This window comes from Phaethon aethereus (assembly GCF_964289735.1).
Source record: "Phaethon aethereus genome assembly, chromosome: 1".
NCBI lineage: Eukaryota > Metazoa > Chordata > Aves > Phaethontiformes > Phaethontidae > Phaethon > Phaethon aethereus.
The window spans coordinates 7,468,510-7,494,222 of record NC_138575.1 but is presented as its reverse complement, the minus strand read 5'-3'; the positions used below and the strand labels follow the sequence as shown (position 1 = coordinate 7,494,222).

At 47.0% G+C, this 25,713-nt stretch overlaps 1 protein-coding gene across 1 annotated transcript in view; it reads left to right on the top strand.

Annotated features, from left to right (window-relative positions):
* CCDC3 (coiled-coil domain containing 3) overlaps positions 1-5,644 on the top strand; it is a gene marked incomplete at its 3' end in the record, with an annotated part of 42,534 nt that extends 36,890 nt beyond the window's left edge. The window contains exon 3 of the mRNA XM_082006855.1: positions 5,369-5,644. Within this exon, the coding sequence (XP_081862981.1) occupies positions 5,369-5,644 (276 nt within the window). The remainder of the gene's footprint in view (positions 1-5,368) is intronic.
* Positions 5,645-25,713: the final 20,069 nt, after the last annotated feature.

Sequence of the window (25,713 nt, the reverse complement as noted above, 5' to 3'; positions counted from 1 at the left end):
GCTGGACCTGCCCGCGGGGCCCTGATTCAGTACCTCTGAAAGGTGCAGTCTTGCAGCAAGCAGAGGTGGTTTAACCCAGCACCGCCATTCCCCCACCACCTCACCCAACACGATGGTTTAACAGTGCTGACAGGGGCTTTTCCACGCTTCAGCAGCAGTGTTAGTCTTGGCTGAAGAGTCCCAACAACTGGAGGTTAAGCTACTCCATCCCAAACCCAATACCCTGGGCTGCCAGACCCCTCCTGCTGTCTCTTGCCGCACCATCCATCTTTCCATCCAGCATGCTCACTCCCACGTAGCCTGCCCAAAGGGGCTGAAACAAAGGAGAAACTGATGTTCAGAGTCTGAAATGTGGCCACGGCAAGGCAGGGCTCGAAGGGGACTTCCCTGGCCAGGAGAGGTAAAGATCATCTGTGTGAGCTGTATCGTGTCCTTATAAGCTTCCCCAGGGCACGGAGCCCTTCCTCTTGCTCAAGAGCACGGAAGGGGTTGGGGTAATGAATCCTGGTGGAGTTAAAGAAAAATAAAGAGTTATGTTTGGCTCCTGAGCCCCTTGAGAGAGAGTTCATGAATTATTGCCGTGCTGAGACAAATAGAGCTGGAGGTACGCACTTTGTGCTGCATAAGGTTTCGGTTTGAGATGTTTTATATAACTTGAACAGCGGTAAAGCACAGAGCAGCCAAGTCAATGTGCAGCAATTGCAAACAATTTTTACTTTTCTGCGGAGCAGATTTATAGCAGGGAAAGGCAAGAGGAGAGCGGCGCGGAGATGTGAGCTCGCTGGGATGCGGTGCAGAGGAGCTCCGCAGCAGAGCAGGAGACGTGCTTCCCAACCTGCCGTGCTTGGGCTGTGTTTCCAGTCTCATTTCTGCCACCAGACACTCCCAATAGTGCTGGGGCGATGCTGGGTCTGGCATGTGTCCTGGCTAGACACCGCTCCAGTTAGCAGTTCGGGTCAAGAGGAAGATTTGAGGGCAAGAAACCAAAGTGACCCATGCCCAGTTCTTCTAAAACCACGTCATGTCCATGCAGAGATCAGATGTTATGGTCACACATTTAAAGACGTTCCTACAGTCGTCTTGCCTCATGACATCCTATATCTAAATGTCCAAAAATACTGTCAGATGTGAAAGACATTTTCAGGAGACCTGAAATGAAAGACTTTTAGGTAGTGAGGCTCCAGTGCTTTTTAGCCATGCTGCCCATAGGGAGCATGCATGAGGAGCTAGCTAAAGCTCAACTTCTTGCCCTTTGGTAGGTGAAGGGCAAGACTTGGGTGCCACTGCTGGGTTTTGAGTGACTTGAGCTCTGTAGTGCCAAATTCAGCTATTTATGGACAATTTGTGGTGGATGAATGCTACCATCACGTCTTTATCTATGGGCATTTCCTAGCCACTGTCCCATTCAAATGAAGCTTATAGAAGACAGATTTGTGTGTCTGTCAATCAGGCAAATATATATACACATCATTTCAGCGTGTTTGGTAAAGAGCTCGCATGCCTGTAACGTGACTCTCCAAAAATCAGTTTGATTTGTTACAGTGCCGATTTGTTTGGCAGATGGACAGATTTTGTAAAGCATGTAGATGTGGTGAAATTTAAAACTGGGTATATTTGTGACAGGATGTTTCAGACAAATACTCAAAGGTATTTAATTTGTAGTTTCACAGCTGTAGGCTGTCTGGGATAAATCCTAGGGAGCTGCATGCTTCTTGTTGTGCTGCCTTTCTTGTTACATCTCCTGGTACTGCTCTGGACCCGAGTTTAACCACTGCTGCGGAGGCCTTGCTAAAAAACTGTGGAACAAGCAGACATGCAGACAGAGATCTCCAGAGCAAACAGCTCTTCCGAACTGTGGGTCACTAAAGAATGTAACTTCTGAAGGAAACCTAGAAAAATAACCCTTAAGTTTTTCTGAGGAGCCATTTCCTTGTCCTTATTTCCATTTCCCAGGTCTGTGGGCAGGTATGCCATGCCAAGTGTGGCGTTTCAGAGTTGTTGCTTAACTGTCTGCTGATGATACCGTGTGGGAATAGGAGCTGTCAGCTCTCCATCCTTTCCCATCCTTTCCTTCAGTGGCACCAGGTGGAACTGGCTCCTCAGTGACGTACCTTGCTGGATGGAGATTTCGTTGTCCCTTAAACATTTCATGAACTGTGTCGTGTCCCCCCCCTCGTTAGTGTACCTGAGGTGAGCTGTGATGGGGAATGGGCGCACAGGCCACTCCCAGAAACAAAATCCAGCTCTCTGTAGCTTTTAGCAATGCCTTTGGACTAAGGTCTGACCTTGATGGCCATCAGTGCAAACTGTGCACGTTTACGTGTTCATGAGACCAGACAAAATGGGGTGTGAAATTCTTGTCTGTAGATATGCTCTGTAGGAGCGACTGTGCAATGCAGGGATATCTGATCGGGCTGTAAACAAGAACTACTCAAGCAGCAAGACGGACCGAGGGCTGGTGAACTTCTCACCAGCAGCTGGGTTAGTTATACAGGCTGTGCTCAGCTCCTGGCTTTTGCAGTTACACTGTTCTCGGCACCAGTTTAAAAATAACTTGGTTGCACCCATGTGAAGCGCAGCCCCAGCAGTAACAGCAGGGGTAGGGCAGCACTCACATTTAAACATCACCCCCGCTGCGGAGCCCTGTGGGAAACGCTGGTTGTAACCAGCCGGTGAGAATGTGAGGACTCCACCTTGTTATTTTTCCCCATGTAGAAGGAGCAAAGAGTTTATTTTTCGGCTGGTAGCCTTGTGATTGCAGGCAAGCATCCAGTTATCAAGCTGGGCCCTTCCTATCCCCTACCCTGCTGGTAAACAAAGCTGTGCATGTCCTGCAGTACCTCAGTTTTTTATAACGGTGGTGTGCCGGTGATGTCTCTGGATATCTCCGGGTAGTTTAAGCACTAAACTGTGGGCTTCAAACTGGAGAGTGAGGACCTGGAAGAGGAACAGCATAAGCAAATGAGCTGGCTAGCTTTTTGATGGTGTTTAGAGACGTTTCTGAGTGGCTCTCTAGAGCTGGACCACCTCTGCTGACAGAGGACCAATCTCAAAAGGTTTGGGAGTGCCTCTGGGATGAGACTAGTGCCATCCCTGATGTCTGCTATGGGACATTACCATTCCTCCACCAGCCAGCCCAGACAGATGAGCCATGGTTGGGTTTGCATGAGTTGTTTGTTCCTCTGCATTGGCCTCTGCCGTATGCCATGCTTATCAATGCACCAATGGGAAATGCAAGAAATCCCTCACGAAGTAGAGTTTCCACCTCCTGTCTTCCCAACAAACATCTTTTCCTAAGTCAGTGCTCTCCTTTGCAGGGATTTAAATTCAAGAAGTATTCTGCTTGAAGTTTTGCAAGGGTTTGGCAAACACAAAAGCCAAGATGTGCTGGCTCTTTTCAAATAGCAATTGGAATGAGCTGTGATCAAAACCAAATTCCTTCTTCAGTGCAATTTCTGGCCCTCTGTGAGCTCCTAGTTTCCCTAGTACGCATTTATATAAGAGCCCTAGTGAGAGGACAGTTGGGGCAAGCATTTGCCTTTTAGCAAAGCCCTGCAGTGCTTTCAACAAGAAACACTTACGGGGATGGGAAGAAGTTGCTGTGTTTGTGTTGACTGGCCATGGTTTTCAGCTGCTGGGGGTTTCCAAAGCAAATGAACTATTATTCATCAAAGCAGGCTCCCTCTCTTACTTTCAGTTGTTGAAAATACTACAAAGTGAGATGGAAAGAAACATGTAATCCTTCATCATCACAGTGAGGATTTACTTGTTTATTTAGATTCTCTGTCTGTTCCAAATGTTCTGCCAGAGAAGGCCCATCCAGGGTCCAGGAGTGCTTGACACACATGAAAAAAAATCTAGATGTATATAGAAGAGAAATCCAGCAGACGACACTGCTTTTCCTCACAGTGCACCAGTGCAGCAATCAGCTGAAAGTCCCACTTGCATAATAAAATATCTCAGGCTACTTTTTGTAGGAAAAAAAGGAAGAAGGCCCATCACCCTGGGCAGATACAGATTTTGATGGTGGTTCCTCTAGATCAGAAACTTTATGGTGGGACTGTCCTTGAGCCCCAGGCACCTCTTCTTTTTCTGCTTGAAAAGTGTTGGAATTTGGCACCTTTGTAGTCAGTGAAACAAGAAAGTCATGTTCAGAGGGTGATTCCTCCCACTGCCCTAGGTGGTGGAGATCACTCTCTTGAAAGATGTCTCTCCCTGCAGTCATTACAGGGGAAACCGAAAGAGAGGAGCCCAGACCTGAGTCTCACTTTTAGCTGCTAAAGAGAAGGCAGCTGAATCCCGTCTCAAGTGACACTGCCTCAGGAGCACAACTCCTTTGCACTGAAACTAGTCAGCAGCCTTTGTAGCTGGTGTTTCTCATCCCATTCTTAGTGCTGAACCTACAAGCAGGAAGCAAGTCAACAACAGGAGACCGTAAGCATGACAGTCACATATAGCTGAGATGAGATAGACCTCTAGGTCATCCTAGGATGAGGTAGTAGAGGAAGAACAGTTGTCCAACAGACGTTTTGCATTTGGACCATCATTCAACACAGCGGATTTGAATACGCTTTGTGAGCTGCTGTTCTGGTGATGCCTTGGGTGCAGCACCTTTGAAACTGGGTCCTTTTTTTCTTTTGCCTATCTAAGAGCCAAAGACATGAGTGGACATCAAGAGCTTGATGTCTTTATTTGGGGTAATATTGCAGTAAGTTGGGAGTGGGTAGAACGAGAGGGGCAGTTTTCAGCCAATGACCCCCCAAAAAATCACTTTGTCAAAGTTATGGGATCTTGAATGCTCCTAGAGACTGCTGAGATTTTACCCTTTAGGATTTCATCTGAAAGAAGCCCATATAATGAGGTACTTATGACAACTCAGTTCTTGAAAAGGCAAAAACAACCAGTTCTGTGTTTTGCAGGTGCTGTCCTTATTTTACATGTTGACATAAAGAGCAAAGGGCAGGTGCACATCAAAATCTGGGTTTTCTGAAGGGCTGCTAAGCTGAATCAAATCTAGAGTTTTCCAAAAGTGACACCCTTTGGCCTAAACTCATACCAGATATAGGGTAGCCTTCCTCCTTAAATTCAATGTAGCCTCAGTGGGCTGGAAAGACCTGTCAAAACAGCTCATAAATGTAAATTGTGAACCACTAGTATCATTAAGATCTACAGTTTTGGGTCTTATCTGAATACAGAAGTGAACAAGAGGCTTTTAGTAAAAACGGTGTAAAAAAGAACAGATCCAAAAAAAGCATTCTACTTCTGAAGAGCTGTGAAGTGCTTCAAGGAACACCTGAATTAACCCTTGCTTTAATAAGTTTTTGAATAAAGCTCACCTGTTGCTGTTCTGTTTCTGCTGCCCCCTCAGCTCATGTGCTCCTCGGTCCAGAAAGCCCTGTTTGAGGAGGAGGACAGAGTGAAGAAGCTGCAACAGAAAGTGGCGACGCTGGAGAAGCGCAACAAGCAGCTCCGAGATCGGGTGAAGAAAGTCAAGAGGTCTCTCCGGCAAGCCAGGAAAAACACGAGGCACATGGAGCAGATGAACCGAAAGCTCAGTGAGAAACTTTCCTCTGCAGGTGGTCAAACCCCCTATATTAACTCTTTGAAGCAGGAGAACTCCCATGCTACCTACCTTAAAGTATAATGCAAGGGTAAGTGCTCAGGCCAATGATAATGGCAAATTTTGCCTGCGTTAGCCCTCACACCTTGTCGACATTGTGCTTCAAATCTTGCATGGAAAATGAACCTGAACTTGCTTTAGACATAGTGCTAGATTAAACAGGAACGCAACCCGTGTTTGGCTGGGTGTTGGAGGCACAGCCCAAAGCCATGTCCTCGCTGTCCTTGGCGGACATAGGGCCAGACTGTAATCTGTGCGGCTCTGCCCTCACCCCCCTCCACCTCCGTCACCAGTTTTAGGTTGTCTTTGATGAAAGTGCCAGTTCAGCCCCATGGGCCATTGCAGGCCCTTGACACAGGACCTCTTCTTGGAAGGATCTGGTGCCAACTTATCTCCTCCACATGGGCCGGGCAAGCAAGGCCAGGGTGATATATGGAGATGGATGCTCCATATGGATATGTGGGAAGGATGCAGGCATGAATGCTCTTTGCTCCATCATCACTCCCAACCGCTCAACCTCCCTTAAGCTTGTCTAAAACCTACATCCAGTGTCTGAGCAAAGGCTATGTCCAGGACACAGTCAGTTTGGGCTCCTTTTCAAAATGAAGCATAGATGTGCCCAAATTGTCTTAAGACTGTTTCTAAATATCCCTAAATATTCTATATAAAATATCTAATGTTTTTTATTTTACCAGGAAGTGCCTCAAGGGTCTCAGTTACTCTCTCAGGTGCCTTTATCATTGCTCAGCCAACAGGGTTGGAAACCACGTCGTTTCAGGACTGTGTCTAGGACCTAATCCAGCTCCTGCAGTCAGGAGTGGACTTAGCCTGACTATTAGTGGGTGCTGAATCAGGCCCAGTAGACAATCTCAGATCCCATTTTCAAGCAGGTTTAATTTACAGTGTGGACAAGGCTTCAAGTTTTGTAATCACTGTTTGAGGTATAATGGAGGTTGCTGGGCAGCCTCACTTAGTTACACTTAGATACCACATCAATATCAACAGGGCATTAAAAATTAAGGTAGTTTATATATGTATATATTTTAAAATCCTATAGAAAATATTTTTATTACACATTTGATATAGTCTAATTTCTTAAAATATAAAGTAAATCCCATGTCTTGCTTATCTCATTTTTAAAAAGTCCATCATGTCCTTTATTAGACATTTACAAACTGAATTCCGCTCAAGCAGCATAGGTTAAGGCATCAGTTTCCATGGCTAACGTTTTCAGCTGTGTTAATGTACCAGAGCATGTCTTGGGTCTTGGTACTCAACCAACCTTCCTTCATAACAGGGCACCATAAGGAAAGAAAGGTAGAAGAAGAGGTTTTTTGTTTTTCTTACCTTCTCATAGTAGTTTTTCTTACTCCAAGCATGAGACCCGAGCGCAGATATACTTCATGCTTTTTGACAGGGGCAGCTGGCCCTTGCCCAGTCCTGGGAAACACTGACAATCTGCCAGGGCTAAGCCCACTTTGTACAAGGTGGACTGATCCAGATGATCCTTTAACATAGAGGTGAGGCCCTCAGAAGTAAAAGTCTGCAAACCACTGGTCTGCTCCTAATTCTCCACACTTTACCAGATCACTGCACGGTCTCCATGCTGTGTCTCAGCACTCAAAATTAGAGTATATCCAGGATACAGCCTGGATATCCAGCCCTGCTGGACCATGCTTTACCTATCCCTGCCCTAGGAAAAGCCCGTATCAGCTTTCAACCATGAGCTTCAGTCCAAGCTGAACTCAGAAGTTAAGCCTTCTGTTGGCTTCTAGGATGCTGCTGAGTTTAATTACCTTCCAGTTTTGCTCCTTTTGGAAACAGAGCTTCTTTTTTTCCCCTCTTGAAATAATATTGGCATTTCTTAAGCTTCTGACTCCTCCACAACCTCCACCGGTTTCAAAGGCTTTGCCTCCCGAATCAGCACAATTTGAGTTGTTTTGTGCTGTAGTCAGCAATGCTGTTTCCTGAGAATTACTACAGACCTCAGGCTTCCCTAGAAGCCATGAAGAGATTTTAACTCCAAAAATTAAATCCATAGGAAAGTAACTAATTCATTTTGGTTTGTTTCTGGTTTCTAAACTGCTGTTTAAATAAATGAACTGTTTTTCCCGGTAGAGGCATTAAAAGCTTATGTTCTAATTTTTTGTTAATAAAAATACTCCCTCTGGTATTCATGTTTTATATATCTTTCTATAAAGCTGAGAAAGTATAGTTAATATAGCTACACCGTTGCTATTACAAATTTTCCAAACACAGTGTTGAAAATCTTTTTCTTTTGGCTGATATTTTTGTCTCTTGATGAAAAGATTGGAACTTTCTTCCTATTCCCCCTTTCTCTAGCTTAAAAAAAAAGTAAACCGTTTTGTTCTCCTTGTCAGTTTTCTGAGAATTTTGTTACTTTGCAAAGAAAACAAAAACTAAACCCCCAAATGCAAAATGCAAATGCAACTCAGAATGTCCCCTCTGGGTACAAAACCAAAAAAGGTTGTTGCCTTGTGAGTTTTTTTTCCTTTCATTCCTGCTTGGTTTTGGATCATTCCCAGAGATAAGGACTAGCAGTCAGATCAGATCACAAGTTAACCCTCTCAACAAGTAACTGGGGATGCAAAGCCCAAATAAAAATGCTGTTAAAGTGTCACTATTGATTGCCTGTCCCTGCTGGTGACAGTATCCAGGGAGGCTGTACAGGCAGGAAACATGAGTGGGAAGAGGAATTTGGGTTACGTCCATTCAGGTTGGTGTACATCACATCAGGGCTGACACAGACACTAATTTTTAGACCCACTCTGTAGCTATTTCAGGGACCAGCTAATCTGGAAAACCTCAAAAAAGGGCAAAATTTCGTGCCTTTTTCCAAATTAATGTAAAAGGCATGACTGAGTGTGTTCCTCTTGAAGAGCTACGTGGGAGAGACTGGGGTGCAGAAGTGCAGAGGAGATAGATTGGCATAGCTAGATGGGCTGGCAAGGGATGGTATAGAAACCCAAATAACATCCTGGAAAGTAAAAACAGAAAGAAAGAAAAAAAAGCAGATGTTTTCAAATGAGGAAAGCAATCGGTTAGAAACACCACCAAATGTGGCAGCCCCCCATGAGAAGTTCCAAGATGCTTTACAAATTAAAAACATTTGCTTTTGCAAACACATCAGGAGCTTGAAGGCGGCCAGAACGTCTGCAGGGCCAGTGCTGGGGGTTACCAGCGCAAATGAAGCCGGAACTGGAGGCGAGGAGGGGCTTGTCGGCATCTGCGTTCACCGTGGAGGAATTTAGGGATGCTCTCGTGGATGAATCAGTCTTTCCTGGTGGATCCCGAAGATGACAAGAGGAAGCGGAGGAGCAAAATGAATAGTAACAAATTGCGGGGACAGAGAGCAAATGGGTACGAACAGTAACAAAGAGTAGGCGTAGCTGAGTGATGCGGAGTGAGAGACTGACAACAAAAATAAACGAAATGCTATGTAGGTAATGTAAAAAGATACTAATGGGGGAAAAGAAAAACAGTCCTATCTTTTCAAATGAAGTTAGATGCTCTGAGCTGGCATCAGCCAGCTAAATATCATCGTATGCAATTAATGGTTGATTAGTCAATATATTGGATCAATCTATTGTGAAGATAGAGGTTACACTATATCATTCTATGAAAACATTGGCTCAACACTTAGCTGCAATCAAAACAGTAGGTGAAGTCATAGAAATTGTTAGCGATGGGCTAGAGACCTTCACCATACCGCTAACTATGAGGTATACTCTTCTGGGATGCAGTGTGCAGTTATTCCCCATCTCAAAAAAAGTGACTAATAGGAAATATATAGCTTCTCGACAAGCTAGATAATCTCTCATTAATGAGACAAAGGAGCCCAAATTCATTTCTAAAAGTAGGAGAAAAAACATAAAGGCAAAACTGTTGAGAGCAGATAAAACTGACAAGGTATGTCATTCTTTCTTATAATAAATCCAAGTAATTGCAAGGAAATTTCATTTTCCTCCCCATTTAACCCCAATTATTTTCATTTAATCACTGAAACATTGCTATTTCCCTCCAAACCAGACTGCTTTGCGTGTGAAACATCATTTCCAACATGCGCTTGGGTTTAGGCATGTTCCTAATCCCTTAAAACAAACACAGTGAGCAGGACAGCATGTCCCAGCATACATGGCACTGCTGGGAGGGCTCGTTGGCTCCGGTTGTATTGGCTGTGCAGGAAACCAGCCCAAGTCATCCCAGTAGGGATTTCCCAGGTGGCATCAGAGTTATGTCTGGGGAGGCAGCACAGCATAGATGTAATGGGGCAGGAGCGATGCTGTCTTTCCAAGGAATCATCTTTTGGTGGGTCAAAATTTGGTGCAGATGACACCAAGTCGGGTGGGAGTGTTGATCTGCTGGAGGGCAGGAGGGCTCTGCAGAGGGATCTGGACAGGCTGGATCGATGGGCCGAGGTCAACTGTATGAGGTTTAATAAGGCCAAGTGCCAGGTCCTGCACTTGGGTCACAACAACCCCATGCAACGCTCCAGGCTTGGGGAGGAGTGGCTGGAGAGCTGCCCGGCGGAAAAGGACCTGGGGGTGCTGGTTGACAGCCGGCTGAACATGAGCCGGCAGTGTGCCCAGGTGGCCAAGGCGGCCAACAGCGTCCTGGCCTGTATCAGGAATAGTGTGGCCAGCAGGAGTAGGGAAGTGATCGTGCCCCTGTACTCAGCACTGGTGAGGCCACACCTCGAATCCTGTGTTCAGTTTTGGGCCCCTCACTACAAGAAGGACATTGAGGTGCTGGAGTGTGTCCAGAGAAGGGCAACGAAGCTGGTGAGGGGTCTGGAGCACCAGTCTGATGAGGAGCGGCTGGGGGAACTGGGGTTGTTCAGTCTGGAGAAGAGGAGGCTGAGGGGAGACCTTATCGCTCTCTACAACTACCTGAAAGGGGGTTGTAGTGAGGTGGGTGTTGGTCTCTTCTCCCACGTAACAAGTGATAAGACGAGAGGAAATGGCCTCAAGTTGCGCCAGGGGAGGTTTAGATTGGAAATTAGGAAAAACTTCCTCACCTGAAGGGCTATCAAACACTGGAACAGGCTGCCATGGAAGTGGTGGAGTCACCATCCCTCAAGGTATTTAAAGGACGTGTGGATGTGGTGCTTAGGGACATGGGTTAGTGGTGGACCTTGGCAGTGCTAGGTTAACAATTGGACTCAATGATCTTAAAAGTCTTTTCCAACCTAAATGATTCTGTGATTCTATGACTTGGTTGGTTTTCCATTAGATGAGCTTGGTGGCATCACACCTTTCCTGAGGTGCCTGATGTTTTCTTCTGATGAGAATGTCTTAGTGATTGCTTGCTGCTTTGGTTAATGCTAATTGTGTGCAATGGCATCTCTCCTTCTGGTTGTCTGCCTCATGAATAGTTTGGTTTTGTTTTTTTTTTTTCTTTTTAATGAAGTTTTCCACAAACAAGGACTCATTTCGCAGAACAAGGTGGTGGTGGGGAATAATTGTTTTGCAATGTTAAAATATAATCAGTGAAGTGACATTTTCTTTGGCAGACTCCCACTTTGGAATTGTGACAAAGTTTGGCAGAAGTCCCTTCATGTCCCTATAGCCCCCTGCCCCAAATCGGCAGGAAGTCTTTGAAATATTTTGGTTTTGCAATGCACACATGCTCAGCAAAGCCTTCACGGCGCTTTATGGCTAAAACCACAGCGAATGTCCTTAATGAACCTTCCTGCGCCTGTCTTGGGTCTTCATCCCAACCAGACAGTTGGGCTGCCAAAGATGGCAACACAGACAGACTATGCCAGAACAGGTGAAAGCAGATTTTTATTGTATCTCCAGGTCCAAGATGCCTCCACAGTGCCCTGGGGCTGGGGCATTTTCTTGGAGAGGCCATGGTCTGTGCATGCAGGGAGCTGCCATGAGGATGAGGTGCTCTGATAAGCTCAGGAGACAAGGAGTAGCTACAGGAGAGACACGGGAGCTGGAGTGCTCCTGGGGCCAAAATTGGTCTTATGGAGGTGTCTACCAGGACCTGGATGTGACTCCTGGAAAAGGGAGAGCCATTTGCCATGCACTGTCCATCAGGGTCTGCATAAGGGAGCCCAAAGGCCCCCACTGGGAGGACTCAGTTGTGTCAGTGACCTTTCAGTAGGGTGAGAAGAGGAATTGTTTTGCTTATAAACCAGACTTGCAGAGGACTAGTGGGTGGTGAGCGCACGGGGAAGGTGCAGGGAGGTGTGGGATACTGCAGGCAGCACAACGCAGGGACTGAGCAAAAGTCAGAGCATTCAGCCTGCTCCCTCCCAGCTTATTGAAACCTCTTGCTTCTTAGGAAACATGTTCGAATACCAGGCATAGCTGCAGTTTCAAAGCTTAACTTTGAATTACTGAGAAAAATCAGTAGCTTTAATGAGAAAAGACCCAAGATGCTGTGTTAGCAACACAAGCCTACTGGAGATTGAGGAAAATCCTCTAACCATGAGCTGGGCGGAGCTCAGCACCAGCTGAGCCCACAAACCAGCCCACAAATAGTACCAGAAAACCACATATTAGTTCAGGCATGTGGGTATGTGGCATCCAACCCCCTTGATTCATCTGGCCAGCAAGGCAGGCAGTCAGATTCATCAGGTTGGTCTGCAGCCATCCATGTTGACATGCCGCTTGAATCACCCAAACCTCTTGGTACCAGAATCCAGAGTGGGTTTTGTCTTGCTATGTTTTTTTGGAAAATAAAATGTGTAGTAGTTCTAGTTTTGCTTGCAGTTACGTAGATCTAAGATCTGGTGGGAACTGAATGGAACATTTCCTACAAATATGAATCTTTCTGAGTGTCAGACAGGTGATTGCTGACTGTAGCCTCTGAAAGTCAGATTTATCAGCATCCTGTCCTCCTACAAGGAGAGCAAGTCACCCAGAAGCTGGCTACCTCAATGAACACAACAAAGTCAAAAGCACCCCAGCACACACACTAGGGTAGACAAGCCCTGCAAGCAGGAGGAATGTGGCCAGGGCCAGTGTTGGGAGAAGGGATTCTGCTTCAGATGAACTCCCTCCTCCTTTCTACCAAAGAACTTCTCTAAGGGTTTTGCAGCCAGAATTTCCATTGCAGCAGCTCACAGATTCAGTCACTTCTCAGCTGCTGCCATGTCCCCCTATGGCACCCTGACACCTCCCTTCCCCTGGGTGAGATCTGCTCTGCTAATGTCAGCCCACCCTGTGCGCTCTGGCTTGTGAAGGTGGGGACCCATCACCGTGTGCAGGCACCATCTCCCCTCACACTGCTCTTCAAAACCCGGGCTGACTTCAAGAGGACCCTGTGAATGTGTTGCTTGTTGCCCTTTCTTGTCAGGCCATGGGCTGTAAGGGACAGCGTCACCAGTTAAAGAGCTTTAAAGAATCACACCAGTTGTGAAGCCACAGAGGAGAGGGACTGTTAGTGTATCCTTCTCTTCTTGGTCACTAGGGCAGACTATTAATCAGAAATGCTATGAGGTATTTTGTACTTGAGTGTGTTTGGCCCCATTCTCACCAACTATGGCTCTGACTGTGTCCCTGGCATCTGAGGAGATCTGGAGTTGGCTGGTGGGGCTCTCAAGAGGCCGGCTTGAGTCCTTCATATCTGTGCATGAGTTCATTTTCATCAAGATCTACTCCATCCATGCACAGTGGACTGACAGCTTGGTCTCTGCGGGGAGTGGGCAGGCACTGCGGTGAGACGTGTTGGCCTTCAGCACCCAGCTGTCTCCTTCATATGCAGGTTATGGACGCGATTCCCCTCTCACGTTAGGCAGGAGCAGCGAGGACGTTCTAGCCACAGCTGATACTGCAAACCGATTTTGCCAAGGTTGTGGCAGATTACAGCTGCATACTTGCATTAGTGTGAAATAAATCTCAGCAACCGGAGCTGACCTTTTCTCACCCCAGTCCCTCCAAAAATGCCCAGCTCACTTGCAGTCCTTGGCAAAGACCCCTCTTGGAGAGACATGTCATACATGTGTTCTGTGTCAGCAGCTGGCCAGGAGCTGCATAGCTCTAGCTCTAGCTCCAGGTAAAGCAGCATCATGGACAGCAATGAACGAGTGATCACGACCCAGCCAAGCTTACTGCTGACCTGGAGGCATTGCTTTCAGGTGGCAAATTGGCAGCATGGTGAAGAATAGAGGTGAGCTCAATCCGTTGCTGTCAGCGTCCAGAGCACACAAAGTGGCCTGGCTCCTTTTCTCCATTTCTAATTGCTCTTACAGACTCTTGGGATCTTTTCTGCAAGGAAGGTAGTCAAAAGGAAACCCAAAACCTCATGGTTTTGGAAGGCCACCAGCTGCCAAACTGCAGCCTATAGACCACAGACTGGGAAAAAATGCAACAAAATACTTCACCTTTCCACTGTTGAGTCCTTAAAATGCTTAAAATGCTTTAAGCAAGGTTTTGCATGATCCCCTTCCACTCAAAGTCATGCAAAGGCATCAAGACACATGCAAATCACTTAATTCATAGAGCAGTTCAATGGCAGGTCTGCATAAGAAAATTCAGGGATCCCCAACTTTTGGTCCTTGCTCCAGTTTCTAAAGTTGCCAACTGCTCAAGTGGGGCAGGGAGGGGAGATGCCAGCACATCAGTGAGGGAATGTAGCTCCATGCAGCAGATGAATCAGAGCGGTCTGCATTAGGTGCCAAAATTTTGATTGTTTATTCACACAGGAACACACCTAGCTGAACAAAAGGGGTGGGACAAATGTACTCTTGGCTGGAGCAAAGCCCAGGGAGGTCCCTTCTTCTCCTCAGCATCAAGAGCTCTTTCTACAGCCTTCAACTACTGAAAGTTCTTACACAGTCCCCACACAGAACCCAGGTCCTTCCCGGGCACTGCCATGATTTGGCACTTCTGATATGCCCAAGCTGCCTGGCAGGAGGCAAACTGGGGAATCCTTCATGATAGGAACCATGGGGATATCACTCTTTGACTGTGGCCGTGCACAGAGGATGATGAGCGCTTGGGCAGGTAAGCCACCACCTGCAGCATCTCCCCCAGCAGCTCTCCCAGTGCTCTCCATACAAGCAGAGGCTGGAAACCCATTGTTTTTTCTCAGTGTTTCCTTGCAGAGTAGACATGCTCTTTGGAGAGCAGAGAGGATTTTTGACACTTCTTTTTTCCTATTCTATTCCTATTTGGTTCTGTTTACTCTAGGAGATAGACCATAATCCAAACTGTAATTTTTACAGGACTCGGTCAAATCCTGTCTCTGAAGTTTCTAAGTATCTGCCCTGTCATCTGCTCTGTTCCCCCTGCCCATGCACACATCGCACAGGCTCCAAAGGAAACGTTTGCTTCTGCCAGGGCTTTGCTCAGCTGAGTCAGTGCTGGAGCCCACACGCTCAGGATTTTCCTCTCTGCCCGCAGCCTCCCTGGACCTGCAGCTGGAAGCAGGTCTTTAAACTGCTGGTTGCTCAGTAAAACAAATCTGGTTAGTGGGTATGAGACCTCGGGCAGAAAAATGGCATCAGAGGCGTTTCATTAGCTTCCCGCAGAGCTATGAGGGAGCGTGTGGGTAGTCTCATGAATTCTTAGAGTAGTAGGGGAGCAGCAGCCTGACTGAAAAGTATTTCATAGAATCACAGAATCATGGAATGGTTTGGGTTGGAACGGACCTTAAAGACCATCTAGTTCCAGCCCCCCTGCCATGGGCAGGTACACCTTCTACTAGACCAGGTTGCTCAAAGCCCCATCCAGCCTGGCTTTGAACACTTCCAGGGATGGGGCAGCCACAACTTCTCTGGGCAACCTGTCCCAGTGTCTCACCACCCTCACAGTAAAGAATTTATTCCTAATATCTAATCTACATCTGTCCTCTTGAGTCCATGATGCACTTCGACTTTCCTGACAGGTAGCATAATCCAGTCTAATGCATCACAGAATCACAGAATCATAGAATAGTTTCGGTTGGAAGGGACATTTACAGGCCATCTAGTCCAACCCCCTGCCATGACCAGGGACATCTGCAACTAGAGCAGGTTGCTCAGAGCCCCGTCCAGCCTGACCTGGGATGTTCCCAGGGATGGGGCATCTACCACCTCTCTGGGCAACCGGGGCCAGGGTTTCACCACCCTCACTGTCAGAAATTTATTCCTTATGTCTAGTCTAAATCTCCCCTCTTTTAGTTTAAAACCATTGCCCCTTGTCCTATGGCAACAGGCCCTGCTAAAAAGTCTGGCCCCATCTTTCTCATAAGCCCCTTTCAGCCCTGGCAGCTGCAGTAAGGTCTCCCCGGAGCCTTCTCTGCTCCAGGCTGAACCCCCCCAGCTCTCCCAGCCTGTCCTCCCAGCAGAGCTGTTCCAGCCCTCGGAGCATTGCTGGGGCCTCCTCTGGCCCCGCTCCAGCAGGTCCATGTCTCTCCTGTGCTGAGGGCTCCAGAGCTGGACACAGCACTGCAGGGGGGTCTCCCCAGAGCGGGGCAGAGGGGCAGAATCCCCTCCCTCGCCCTGCTGGCCACGCGGCTTTTAACCTTCACAGCCCAATTTCTTCATCTCTTTCTCACCCAGGAGGTACGAGTGGGTCCAACGGACACAGATGCTCCCGTGGGGTCACTGGTGGCTTGGGAAGAGGAAAGGAGGACCCTCACCCCGAGCTGTGCCCGGGCACCCGAGGGAAGGGCTGGACCAGCCAAGAAGGGAGGAGGAAAGTGCAGAGCAGCAGGTTGTCCCAAGCACTTATTTATGTCTCAGATGACATTTCTGTTCCACTTCCCCTGCCCAGAGAAAAGCAGAGAGCCTCCAAGGCAAAAGGGATTTATTTGATCTGCCAGGCCAGTAAAGCCCAGGCAGACAAGGGAGAGGCTGAGATGCCTGATCTCCGTTCGCTGTCCGAGGACAAACACATGACCGCATCGCAAAGGGGTGCTCGCTTGAACTGTTCCCATGCATTTCCATGGGAACGGGGCAACTGTTTTAGTTTCTTCTTTTTAGTATTTCTTTTATGATTATTTCTGAAATACCCTGCTAGCTGGAGACTTGGCCTCAAGAGATAAGGAAGAGGAAATGTCACAGACTGTTGTCAATAAATTATTTTTCCCAGTTCTTGATGCCAGGAAAAGCAGCTCTTACTGGAGGAAAACAGATCATGGGTTATGCTCTCCTCAAATTATTTGTTTCAGAGATGTTAGAAATTGCAATATGCACCAATAGGTATAGCGTGTTAGTTGGAAGCTGAAAGCAATGAAAACCTTTTCTGTAGTAAAAGAAAATCTCTTATAACTTGATCTCTCTTGTGCATATATAGGTGATTCAGGCTAGTTTCAGGATTAGAATCTATTCTTCTTCACATACACAAAGTGAGGGCTTCATTTTGCTCCCCGTGAACACACAATGAAGAGCTAATTCCTGCCTCAAGAATCAGATCTTATAATTGTGGCTGGAACCAGCACTTCTTGCCAGGAGCGCAGGACAGCTGTGATTTTACAACACTTCTAGTAGCTGTATTTACACTGTTCAGGTTGAAAGTTTCTGTGCTGGTGCTGGTCTCTGCCTCAGTGCATGGAAAAAATAGTTTCCAAACTGTCAACTGTCTTTAGGGCTGTCTGCAACTGAAAAACATTTTATTTTTCTCTAAATATTTTTGCTGACTTTTTTTACCATCACCATCTTCAGAGCAAAGAGCTAGAGTCTGATGAGGGCATTTTTATGTGAAGTCTATTATTTCTGTGGAAATTCTACCCCCTTTCAAGCAGGTTATAATGAACTGTTAAGAGTTCTTCAGCTGCAGACACTCAGCCAAGTCTCCCTCTTAACCAGCTTCACTGTCCCAGTCATATGGACCACATGAGAACTGGCCGCTGGTGGGATCCCCCGGCAGTGTACCACAGCTGGGTAATACAGCGCAATATGATGGTCAAAGTGGTGCCACTTGCTAAAATCCTCTGCCGGAAAGCACTGTCTGTAGTTGCATCCTCATGTCACCAGGGAAGCCCATCCTGCAGCCACATACTTGGTACCTCACCCTCCGGGAGAGAAAAAGCACCAGTCATCTGGAATTGCTCCAAGATGGAAAAACATCAAAAAACAATGGTCTTGGCCTCATTTCCACTGAGATCTAGAGGAACAAGGCTGTTTTCCATGCCTGGGAGCCTGCAACACCGGGAACTTCACTTAGCTCAAAAAACCACCTGCTGTTCTCTTTCCCTATGGCACGAGAGGACATGGCAGTATCGGCTGCTTTGGTCATAGCCCCGTTGTTTGAGCTGCTCTCCTGATAATCCATGTGCCTCCCACAAGTGGGTCATGGCTGCACCAAACACCAACCAGCACTCAGTGCCATAGCCACGCTGCACTTGAATGGCCCGTCACAAAACGGGGCTGTGAGCCAGAGAGTGGCTGAGATGAAGTAAGTTAATCCTCCTCCTCCATCAGGGAGGGAGCTGCTGGAGGGGGTGGCAGGAGGACACTTAAAGGTGATGTCAACGAGGTGGACAAATTGGTAAGAGCCGTTTGGGGGAATCATCTTTAAATCCCCCATGACACATGTCTCCAATAGAGCACTTGGATCTGCTTTCTCGGGACAAGGTCCTGAGCATCAGTCAGACATCACGAGCATCGGTAAGACCTCATGAGCATACCAAATCCATCCGAGACCCAGAATTACATACATCCCTTCCAGCATCTCACCTCCATAAGGCAGCCATGATACCGCTTCTCTGGGCCCCATTGCAATAGCAATCGCCACGCTGATCACCCGCACATGCTGAGCTGCTGAGCGCACTAAGGGATGCATAGCATATGGTGTAATAATACAATATTATGTTTCCACCATTCCCTCAGTCCTGCATTACATCTGATGACCATCACCCAAGTCCTGCCATGCCATGCAGGCACATCTGGAACAGGAGAGCTGTTTAACAACCGCTGCAGCAGCAACAAGCTCATTTAAGACAAGCAATGAGAAAGGATTTCACATTTGTTGGAGACCAGGAGCTGGTTATGTGAGCAGATTGCAAGCCCCACGGACAAGACATAGGGACTCTGATGAAGACTGTTCTGGTTTCAGCAGGGACTGGGCAGTGTTAGATAGTGAATGCAGGCACCGAATCGCCGGCAGTACAGGTCCTCCCAAATTGAAGAGTCACCTTCGGTGGGACACAAGACCCTTCAGAGACAGACCGAGCTGCTGGCCTAAACCCTGCTGTATTTCTGCCTCCCAGCACAGCCTTAGTGGGATGATTTCCCAGAAAATCATTCCGCCGGGTGCTTTCACTGAGACCATGTAGAGGGCACAGCTGACATGGGCAGGCATGTGCGGAGGCAGCTACCAGATGTGGCACCTATAGATACATGCATGGCAGCTGTTTGGGCCAAAGGGACAACCCACATAAGTAAGCAGTTCCTTTATTTCAGTGGGTACCCAAGGAAATAAAAATACAAAAAAGTAATATTAAATAAAACTAGAATAAATAATAATAACTATAGAAAGATGAACAATAATAAAAGAAAATTAAAATTGGTATTAGTAGATTATTTTGTAACAAAATGAGAAAATATAGATATTTTTTTAAAATCTCAAGGTTGGAGCCAGCCAATACTGCCATCCTGGTGACAGTGTCTGGTTTTAATATATGACCTAATACCCAGTGTAGCACATGATTATGCACGCATGGAGCATGGGAAGTTAGAAACCATGGATCAACACCCTGCTCAGCACCCATTCTTCTCACCAAGCTGTCAACTGCGGCTGAAGCCCCAGGCTGGGAAGGGACCGTCCACCCAGCCCTGGACCAAAACACAGGCAGGAGTACAAAGCCCCCAGGACCAGCTGTGAGGAATGTGGCTTTGAAACCCAGCGGCACCAACACGGACCAAAGCAGGGGATGACTTCACACCAAAGCCTGACTGAGGTGCTCATCTTGTGTTTTTATCCAAAAGCAATTTAATATTAAAGGGAACGAACAGGAACTCAGGCCCAGGACTGGCAGCTTCCAGGTGAGTGCACATATTCAGATGAAAATCCTGAAGGTGCCAGAGCCGGAGGATAACAGACACTGATGTGCTGCAGCACACATGAATGCCTCAGCAGGTATCTGTACTCAGGGTATGTTGGACAAGCACAGACATCAAATACCCAACCTGTTGAGAGACAGCCTGAGGCTGAAGACATCAGCACCACTAATGAGGTGTCTGACATCTGCCAGGAGCCTTCACCGCCTCTGCACAATTATGCAGAGGAGTGTAAGGAGGAGATAATACATTGATAGTGGCTTGACATGGACCTATTGGACCTTAAACGCAGGGTGCAGGGGCTGCTCTCCTTGCAGCCTTGTGGGTCATCCAGGGCATCTGGGGAGGGAAACAATTTTCACACATCCCCTTACGCTGAATCCCCCTGCATCACGCTTACGCAGGCGGCGGTCCTTCACACCGCCAGCAAAGCCTCGCCAGTGACCCAGTGGCCACCGTCTGGGAAGCATCCATGGAACTGCAGAGCAGCAGGGCAGCCCAAGCCACGGCACTCGGCAGGGCTCCTTGGCGTGCAGGTGAAACCCCGGCTGCAGAGCACCTTTGCTGCATGACCGGCCCCGGGATGCCAGCCAACAGGCAACCGCCCAAGACCCCAGACATCTCTTGCCCAGTCCCATCCTTGCGAGTGCAATCGTGCAAGTCCAGCCTTGCAGCTACATACGACTCACACGGCATCCAGGTCGCTCCCCAAACGCAGTTAACAAGGGTGCTGTTTGCTACGAGAGGCCAGCACGTTGTCTCAGCTACCAGCTATTGCAGTCATGGAGCAAAAGCAAGTCCATCCTCCCCCCATTTGTTTACACAGCTCCCAAACCACATTCAGTAAGGCGCAAAATCCATCAAAGGCAGCAAATATGAAGCCATCCTGCAGTGGACACAAAACTTGCCCACGTCGTTTTCCAGGCAAAATTAAGGCACCGTGCATTCTGTTGGCTTTGCAAATGTAACGTAACTCCTTCTGATCTGGTGGGTCTGACCCTGGTAGGAGGCATTTTATACCAGCTGCAACTGTCTTAAAATGCATATTGTGAACTCAGATGCAGACAACCTGGGAGAGCTGACTTCTGCCGTGGTGGCTGAGGCTGCACAGCACTGCAGTTAGAGCTGTGGGCAGCCCGGGGACGGGCCACCGGGCTCCCAGACCCAGCCCTGGTCAATGCAGCGAGGTTAGTGCTGCGCTCGGAGCACCCACGGCAGGTACCTGGTTCTGTGCACTGACTCAGGGGCTCAACAGGCTGGAGAAAGGAAAATGCAACCACACTGTTTTAATTAAAGACAATGGAAGCTTTCCAGCCACATCATTACAGCCCACGCGGAGACAAAAATCCCTGTTCTGCTAATGGGATAAAATAAAATGCATTGTCACGCTGGGGATCAAGCTGATCTGAACTTTGTATTCCTCATCTGCTGTATGCTTAATTGTCCTCATTTTTAATGGACTGCAGATTTTCTTTGGTTTCACAACTTTATCTTCGAAGCAGACCCTTTGTATTTATAGAAATAGGCCTCGGGGTGTATGAGCAGGACTGGTGGGGGGCTTCGCGCTGCTGTTAAGTAATGATATGTTCTCTGCAGCTGGAGACAGGGTCAAGTGAAATGCGATGTACGGTCTTCACTGATGAGCAAGGAGTGGGAGGAAGCAGAATATTTCCAGCCGTAAAACAGGGTGAAATTAAGAAGTTACAGGCAGCTTTGGCACCACAGAGCTCATTAGCCCAGTGGGTAGAAAATGCATTGCAGATGCAGCAGCCTTGCTGGAAATCCAGCGGGGAAGAGGCTGTAAGGACTTGTGCAGGCAACGGGCAGTACCCAGTGGTAATGGAGGGCAGCCACGACGGCCAAGGCTGCTTCTCATGGATGTCACGACAGACAACAGGGAGAAAATGGTCCTTCTCACAGATACTGCTGAGTCCTCTGCCTAAAATGTTCCTTTTGCACCAAGCTGCCAGAAAAGAGAAAGGGGACGTGACAAACTTTTGGGGACATGATGAAAGACTTCAAAAAACACTGAGATTTGGGCTCCCAGAATAGGAGGGATTCTCATGGTGTGCTTTAGCCACTGAGCTGAAGTTAACTTTTGGGATATAAGGAGGTTTTTAGGTCTTCCCCTAAACGACTTGCATGCAAAAGTCAAAGGACTCCGGAAAAGTGGGAACTGGAACCCAGATTTTACCTTCACATTTTACTGTTTTCTTCCACCTATTCCTGTTCTGTGGGGATGTTTGCTGATGGGCTAAGTTTTTTCTTTCTGAGGACATGTATTTGGAGGAAGAGCCAAGGGCACTGCAGATTGATTTTCTGAGTTTCACTCAGACTCCATGATACAGGTGGCAATTCAGTAGGATAAGCTTATTCCTTTTTTCACTTTTCATGGATTTCATTAAGAAGCATGAACCGGCAAAAATCCCTCTAAGCAATCATATTACCAGCCTAATTTGCTAGACTTTCATTAAAGCAATTAAAGATAGAATGATGCAATGACCCAGTTCAGGACCCAATTAACACTGAACCAATAAATCAGTAGGTTTAAATCACCACCATAAGGCCATAGATAGTCAAAACAAGTTATGAGGCTGATGCTAAACAGAATTACTGTATTAACATCGCCACAGGAGAATTTAAAGAATGAAATACTTTCCAGTGCGGTCCCCACTTCATCTCATTACAGCCAACTTGATGGTGATGGTCACAGTCTGCTACAGGTCCAGCAGCCTGCTGGAGATCCCTGCCTAGAGGCACAGCAAAACAGCCCTCCTGGGCCATGCGGTGACTGTATATAGCCCTGGGCACGGTGACTTCCAGACAGAGGTGTCAGGACCCTGTCCATCTGTTCAGCCACATTTGGCGCTAAATCATCTCATCGGTCTGTAACCACCTTCTTTGCACAGACAAGTAAAGCCCACAGGTGTTTGCCTAACAAATCCTTCTTAACCACAGCTGTTGGCTCTTTCTTGAAGGTCTTTGTCTTTCTTCCAGTGGAGTTGCTGAACAGTTGGTTCTGTCCATAGATTTAATGTGAACCATTGGTAAACTCAAGCACATGGCACCTGCTATATAACGTGACTTTTCTACACCAAGTGATCCTCCAGCCAGCATCATGGTAAGTTGTCCTTCAGGGAAGCATTTAGACTACCAAACTTATCAACACATATTTGCACAGAAGCTCATCTTCTCTATGGAAAAAAAGAAGCAACACAGAGGGTGAAGGTTGAAAGCAAAATCTGAATTCCTCTTTTGTCCTTGGGATCTTTAACTTGTACGTTATCTGGACTTGTTAGTGAAGGCTCCGGCAATGCTGCAGTCTGTTGCCCTGGACTGGTGAAGCACATGACCAGAAAGGTTGTGGTGTCTCCATCCTTGGAGATATTCAAAAGCCATCTGGACATGGTCCTGGGAAATCTGCTCTAGGTGACCCTGCTTGTTGAGCAGGGGAGTTGGACCAGATGACCTCCAAGAGATCCCTACCAACCTCAACTATTCTGTGTTTCTGTTTTGAGATCCTTGCAAAGCACATCAGAAATGAGCATATAAATACTATAATTACTTAGAGAGGGAAAAGGAGTTGGAAGTCCCTCAACACAAGCCTCCAAGGTGATCGTCTGTTGACTCAGCAGTGGACTCTGTTGTTGACATGTTTGGTGGCAGTGAAGTTAAACATTGTCACAAGAATTCAGCTCTAGCTTGCTCATAGCTGAATTCCTTCTCTAAATATTGTGACCAAAAGTACCTAAAAGCTTGTCCTCTTTCTTCTTTTCACACTTGAAATGCATGATAATATCCTATCATTTGAGTAGTGAAAAGGCATAGTAGCCTAGTCCCAAACCTTTACTTTATGCCATGTTATCCCTCTCCTTTGGTCTGGCAGAGACATTATAACACGATACAATACAATATAGTACAGTACAGTATAGCATAATAATAAATTGCATTGCATTGCATTGCATTGTATTGTATATATTACAACTCCAGTGTGTGTCCATCACGTACCTGTGTTCTACCTGTTGAGAGCAGGATTTTGTCCATCAACTCCCACTGAAGGTCAGTATGGGTTCACCACAGTTATAACTTCGGTGGCACAGTTTTTCCCTGTGGTGGATCAGGGGTCCGATCCACCTAGGTGCTACACTGAGCTGCGGTGGATTAGACACTCCAAGGGGAAGTTACATTTCAGATGCTACTTTGAGCAAATGCAAACTTGAAGTAGCCCTGCTGTAAGCATATGTGACTCTTCAGTACGGAGGGTACCTGCCCAGCTGGCCTCCAACAAAAAGAAGTATTCATTTGAGATTTACTATGCATTTCTGGTTACTGCTAAACTGCAAGCTGAGGCACGGATGTGAACACGGCTCTTGCTTCTGCCCTAAAGAAAGAAAATAAAAATCATACAAAAGCCTATATGGCGCCAAAGAAAGCACAAAGCTCATGAGTTCAATGGGAACAACAAATTGCCTCTCAGCTCTATTATTATTATTAATTTCCCTAAACAAAACACCTTTATGAAAAAGGTAAGGGACCCATTAATTGACTGTTACTTTATCAGAATACTGCAATTATAAAAAGAAAAAACTCCAACATGAAAAAAAGTAAATAAACTTTTGAATTCAGGATAAGTAAACAGAGTTTGGAAGTCAGGAATTTATCCCAGTGTAATCCAGAAAGCCCAAAAGCCAAACAATCTGGAAATACTCAGTTGAATACTTGCAGTGCTGATCCAGATGGTCGTTCTTCCCCAACCCCAAGGTTACAAAAAATGGTCATCATCAGAGTAATTCAGCATTGTTGAGAGACCCCATCAAAATAAAGACTCAGATGTGCTGGACAGGGCACATATCCACAGTTATGAAGGTGGACCTTCTCCCTGAGGGGTGTCCAGGGCTGGGAGGAAGTGTAATACGATGGGAACAGCATGTCCCCTTGTTCCTACGGCAGCTTACCGTGTCCTGGGATTGCTCTGGCGCAGCACAGGCCCATGTTCTCTCCTCATGGAGTCCTCAGTGGGATCCTCACAAGCCCATACCTGAAAATATGGTTTTGTGGATGCACAGACAAGCTGGGAGGTAGGTTTAGCCTTAAGGATGAAATTCAGTGTGGGCATAACCAGAGAAAGGGTAGGACTGTCTAGGCTGCAAGGAGCTAAGTGCTGTGGCTGAAAGCCCTGTGCAGAATGTTTCCACCTCAGCATCACCCGGCCATGGGGGCCCTGAACCACAGGGATTCTACCCCTGCTCAGGCTGGATGGTCTTTGAAGTTGGTCACCTGCACATGCTCTGCTTCAATAGATATCACTCATGCAAAACTCTTCTTGACTGTGAAAGAGGAGCTGCCCATAGCCTAGTGATGCCCATTGGAGCCCTGGTTCTGCTGAGGGACAGTGCTGAAGAGCAGAGGAGCTGAGAAATGGGCTTGGTATAGCATGAAGACAGGCTGATGTACAGCATAAGGCAGATCCTTATCCTCAGTGCATACCAACACTCAGAGAGCCTTCAAAATTAAGGACAGTCCCCTTCCCTCCAGTGCAAACATGGCTGTGGATCTTGGCAAGCTTGCAAGCATAATATTTTCTATAGCTGCATCTTGGTCTTGTTCCTTTGGCTTCTCTGTACTGACGTTTTATCTGATTTGTTTCAAACAGACAAGAATTTGTTGCTGAGCCCATACCAGTGAAGAAAACGCATACAGATCAAGTAAATACTGACAAGCCCATCTTAGAGCTTCAGCATTTCAATGGTCCTGTGGCGATCTTCTGCCCTATCTCACTGGGAGCTAGGAAAAGCTTAGTGCACGCTGGGTGACCACTGAGCCTACAGAGGAACCCATGGTTTTAAAACCAAGACATGAGAAGGTTTTCCTGGCTGAGATTTTAATTTCATGGTGAAATGTGTGATAGACCTTCAACTACCATAAGTCTGCAGAATTTGAGTCAAACCAGGAGACCTAACTTACACAGGTGGGAATGTGGTCCTGAATATGAAGGCATGGCTGGAGTTCAGGCTTGTGTCATATGGGAAGACTGTGGAGCCTTTCTACAGAATCTGTTGCTCCTCCTGACACTGCAAATCATGTATCTGTGCCTCAGTGTCATAATCTGTCTCCAACCCGCTCCCTGCCAGCA